Source organism: Micropterus dolomieu, linkage group LG01 (genome assembly GCF_021292245.1).
Source record: "Micropterus dolomieu isolate WLL.071019.BEF.003 ecotype Adirondacks linkage group LG01, ASM2129224v1, whole genome shotgun sequence".
Taxonomy (NCBI): domain Eukaryota; kingdom Metazoa; phylum Chordata; class Actinopteri; order Centrarchiformes; family Centrarchidae; genus Micropterus; species Micropterus dolomieu.
Window position 1 is genome coordinate 45,712,189 of NC_060150.1, and position 5,436 is coordinate 45,717,624.

Below are 5,436 nucleotides of genomic sequence, written 5' to 3' on the forward strand. Positions count from 1 at the left end.
ATCCAAAATTATTCATATTTTGTAAAAGTCTCTGATTCATCTGTGAATACAGTGTAATTGGGTGAATAATACACATCAAAACTAACCTTAATCCAAGAAAACTGACCAGGTCCTGGATGGGTTCGTTATGTCGTATACTCTGTGTGTGCGGCTCTTTTTTGTGACTCTCTTAATTCTTGTATTCTATGCTCACAGTGTTACTGGTTATCTTTCAGACTGACTGAATTTCACAAGATGAGTGATTGGTGACAGTAGTTTTGTTTTACAGTATTTAATTTACAATATTTTGTCCGCCACTTGAACAACACCTGACAAAAAAACAGCCTCAATTAAAGCTTACCAAAGGTCTGTTTTATGACTTGATTAAACTGTACACACATTTACGATATTGTGTCGTACCCCTGCGGATTCATTAAATGTTGTTCAAAGTATCTGGATCGCTGTTAATTATTAAATTGTTGTATTAATATTTAACAGAAACTTGAGCAAACATTCCTATGAAGAACTAGGTTATTTTAGCATGTTAGTTACATTAGGGTTAAAATATTAGAACCATTAATCAATAATCACATCTCTGCTTTTCTCTTTTGTAAATTGAATATGAGTTTCAGACTTAAGTTCCATTTTTCACTATTTATAAACCAAATAATCCATCAATAGAGATAATACTTAAGCTTAATCAATAAAACAGAAAACCTTTAGGTGTATAAAGTCATTAGAATTTCATCACTGTGTATATAAAAATGTATTTTTTTTAATGTATTTTTTGAAGGAGATGTAAATATTTAAACTTGTCTGCATAATCATCTCTGTCAGGCCAGTCATTATCTAAATTCTTTAGTCAGTTTATAGGTATTGTAAGCTAACATCTCCCAGGGGAAATGTTTATTTATTTATTAATGGTTTTTCTTCTACATATCTGAGGAGACAAAATTTAAATTTGATGTTTAAATATGCTCATTTGGCAGATGCTTTTATCCAAAGAGACTTACATTTGAGGAATAACATACAAGCATAAATAAAGCATCAATACAGTAAGAGATCTACAACTGAAAATACATACTAGTAAGAGCAGTAATAAATACTAGTAGTAGCTAAAAGCATGTATGGTATCAATGGGGAAAGAAGTATGAGTTAATGAAATAAAGTGCAATAAATACAAGAGATTTAGTGAGGAAGAAGAAGATGATTAGAGGTTAGAGGCAGGGGTGTGTAGGTCCCCTTCCTTTCTTGGTCCCTGTCTCACAAATCTTTTGAAAACTGTTGAGGAATGGTTTTCACCACATTTTAACAAGTAACACATTGGTGTCACACTTTGTGTTGAAAAGTGGTGGTGTCATAAGGGCTCAGATTAGGGGCGTCATGAGACGTGACAATTATCAAGAACAAGATGAGAAGATTTTTAACATTATGAAGAAATAGGAAATGCTGACATATGAGAAGGGGAATCTGGGTAAATGCTCCGTATTTGTATTTCTGGAGAAACATTCTGCTCCAATTTACGGTGGAAATGTCTTTGTAAGGAATCTGGCTAGAACCCAGATGCACACAAGGAGACAGTTCAGGAAGTTTTCAACAATAAACACAGCAGTAAGTATGGCTGAGTTCAGGGCCAGGGGAAAAATGTCCTCAGGTGTGGGGGGAGAGTGGCTTTGTGTCTCTAACAAATTTCTTATGTGAGCAGAGCAGCAGTCAGAAACACAAGGATCTCTAGAGCTGAACACAGGGAGAGTTACCTGAGTAATGACTGGAGTGACATGAGTCTTTTTGGACAGATTAAAAACCAGGTGCGCAGCTGTGAGCTCTGAACCATTTGTAGGGGTTTCACCGCACAAGCTGGAAGACCCACTAGGAGGGCATTGCAGTAGTCGAGGCAAGAGATAACCATGGCCTGTACCAGAAGCTGTCCTGAGTAAGGTAGGGCCTGCTTTATCTTATGTTATATAGAGCAAATCGGCAAGACCGAGAGACAGCAGCAACATGGTCTGAAAAAGACAGCTGGTCATTAATCATGACAAGTTTCTCACCACCCTGGTTGGACCGGTGGTTGAGGAGTCAATTTGTAGTTTGATGTTACGATGGATAGATTGCTTGGCTGAAATGACCAAGAGTTTAGAGAGGTTTAGTTGAGGGTGTCCGAGAGACAGTCCGTGATCTATGCAGAAATGCTGGAATTGTCTGGCAGGAAGGATAGATAGAGTTGTGTATCGTCTGCGAAGCATTGGTAAGAGAAGCCATGAGAGCAAATGATCAGCCCCATTGAGGTGCTGTAAATTGAGAAGAGAAGGGGCCCTTGCACCGAGCCTTGGTTTTTTGTGAAAGACAACAGAGCTGTTTCAGTAAAGTGGCCACTCTTAAAACCAGACTGATATGGATCTAGGAGGACATTCTGTGAGAGGAATTCTGAGACCTATTTGAAGACTGCCCGTTCGATAGTTTTGGATAGAAATGCTAGAAGATAAACTGGCCAATAGTTCAACTTAAATAGGATCGAGGGAGGGCATTTTGAGTAGGGGTGTAAGCTGAGCCCTTGAAAGTGGTTGGAAAGGTTCCCAAAGTCAGAGAAGTATTTATCACACGAGTCATTGCCAGGACCACGGTAGGAGATATAGCTTGGAGGAGATTCGTAGGAATAGGGTCCAGTGAGCATGTAGTGGGACGGCTACAGGTCAGGAGTTCTGATAGTGGTAGCTGTGGGAGCTGACCAGAGACTTGAGATTCTGAGTGATTTATAGAATTGGCTAGTTACAGCCGCCACTTTGCCTGTGAAGAAGAAAGCAAAGGTATCAGATGACAGGTTTGTGGTTGGTGGATGGGGAGGATTTAACAAAGATTTTAAAGTGCGAAATAATTTTCTTGAGTCAGTGGCACTGCTAATTATCTCATTATAGAACGTAGTTTTGGCAGCACTGATGATGGTTGCGAAGGAGGATACGAGCAATTGGTAGCCCTTAAAGTCGGCAGTGTCTTTGGTTTTTTACTATTTTCTTTCAGCGGCTGCACAGCTTATGCGTCGGTTAGCCACTGGTGGGACTGGTTATAGGATGGTTATAGGAGGATATAGGACACAGGCTATCTAGGCTTGAGCTCAGGGTAGAGCACACAGATTGTGCGGCATCATTGACATTGACAATGATGGCAACCACAGAGCAGCTGAAGTTTTGTATCAAGCAAGAATGGACAAAAATTCCAACTGCAAAACTGGTAAAATTTTTCTTCACTTCCCAAATGATTAGAACGTGTTATTAAAAGGAAAGGTGATGTAAAACAATGATAAACATGCCTCCCAATTCGAGTGTGTTGCAGGCATGAAATTTTAACTGTTTATATTTACAAAATGCAATTGCACTGGTCAGCATAACTATTGAAAATCTTCTTTTTGTACTTTTGTCGGTTAAAAAACGGTTAATTTGAATGAACAAATCCCAGATTTTCGTAATTATTGCTTTTAGGAAAGTATCCCAACTTTTCTGGAAATTGGGTTTGTTGATTTCACCTACCGATTTAAATGCACAGCTCCGCTTAATGGTTCCTATAGTGCTTTTATGGTCACTTTTTGCTTTGTTTTAATGTTTGTGAATTATTGTCATTTGATTTTTATTTTCCTTAATTAAATGATTTCTCCTTCTCTTCAGAAGTTGTTGTGTCAATAAAGTCTAGTGGCTTTGACGAGAGCAATAAAATGGCTGAAAAAGTATCTTACTTTTTAACAAAAAGGTCTGCAACTGCTCAGAAGAATTAAATTGTACCTCGCTTTGCTCTCGCTCACTTATACTGCTCACTTGGAGCAGAGGTTAACAGAGGTCTATAATTGTATGCTGAGCTCACACTCAGTGTTACTGTTTTACTTCTCAGACTGACTGAAATCCAGAAGATGAGTGTTTGTGTGGAGGAAGAGGAGGACAGAGCAGAGTCTCCAGTATCCAGCTGTGTGTCCATAAAGAGTGACCAGTCTAAAGAGTATCCACTAGACTTCAGTAATGAAGCTGGATCCTCAGACACAAAGTAAGATAACTGCTTCAACACTTTGAACCTCCAAACTGTCAGCTATAACAATATGGGATATGGGTTGAGGTCCTGCAGTTGACATTACAGCTGCCACGGTGTTGGCAAAAGTTCGATGCAGTTACTCTAGCAAAACAGTGAATGTTTTTACTCGATTACTTTACATATTTTAACTGCTGCTAATAAAGGTATCAGCAATTAAAGGGCAAAACAGAGGTTTACAGAGTGAACAGCTATGTTAAATGTGAAGACCTATCGATATGGCTAAGTTACCTCGTCCCAGTTTCCCCATCACTCTGCGTGCTGTAGGACCTGAGTGACATTAGTATAGAGATTGACACATCATACATGCTTCTCACTGCCTTATGCATCGCCAAGAAAACTATCCTCATGAACTGGAAGGCCAAAAAGAATTTAAGTATCACCCAATATACAAATCTCCTTATAGACCACATTAGCATAAACAAAATTCCCCTCTCTCTGGTCCCAACTTTATCACTTAGTGGAGATAGGTGTTGGGCTTCGGGTCTGGCTGCGTTGAGCTGCCTCGGGGGTGTGTGGGGGTCTGGGCGGGCTGGGCGGTGTTGTCGCTGGCTCTGGGGTGCTGCTGATGCTCGAGGGGCTCTTGCTACAAGCCCTGGGCTGGAGGGACCTGGCGTCCTCTTGCTTAGGGGGGTGGGGGAAATGGCTGGGTCAGGAATCTGGACCCAGTGGGGAGGACCATTCTAGCCTCCCTATGACCTCCTTCACCTCCCCCCTTGCAACAAGTGTTGGGTCTCCTGGCGGCTGCGTCCAGCGTAATACCATCTGGACTGCTGCACATGAGACCCCTGCAGTTGTGGCTAAGGACCAAGGGTTTTTCCCTGAGGGGAAATCCTCTCCGTCTGATTTGGGTTACGCGCAAATGTCTTCGTTCCCTATCAGTTTGGAAGGAAACTTGGTTCCTGTCCCAGGGGCCCGTGCTGGGAGGGTCTTGTCGCCGGCTGGTCATTTCGACAGACGCCTCCCTCACGGGCTGGGGCGCGGTCATGGACGGCTGCTTTGCAAGGGGATCCTGGCAAGTGCATCAATCCGAGTGGCATATCAACTGTCTCGAGATGTTGGCGGTGTTCCAGGCTCTAAGGAGTTTCCTGCCCGATCTCCAAGGCCACCACGTCCCGGTTCGTTCCGACAACACAGCGGTGGTGGCCTATCTGAATCACCAGGGCGGTCTGCGCTCGCGCCCTCTGTACAGACTGGCGCGTCAGATCCTCCTGTGGTCCCAGCAGAGGTTACTATCGCTCAGGGCGATGTATCTCCCGGGGACGCAGAATCAGGGAGCAGACCTGCTGTCGAGGCAGGGGCTGAGGCCCGGGGAATGGAGACTTCACCCTGAAGTGGTGGAGCTCTTGTGCGAAGAGTTCGGCCCCATAGACGTGGATCTGTTTGCGT

At 42.6% G+C, this 5,436-nt stretch overlaps 1 protein-coding gene across 1 annotated transcript in view; it reads left to right on the top strand.

Annotated features, from left to right (window-relative positions):
• The first annotated feature begins 3,874 nt into the window (after positions 1-3,874).
• The window catches only part of LOC123983400 (NLR family CARD domain-containing protein 3-like), a 16,135-nt gene continuing 14,573 nt past the window's right edge, over positions 3,875-5,436 (top strand). Inside the window, exon 1 of the mRNA XM_046069687.1 lies at positions 3,875-4,005. Within this exon, the coding sequence (XP_045925643.1) occupies positions 3,875-4,005 (131 nt within the window). The remainder of the gene's footprint in view (positions 4,006-5,436) is intronic.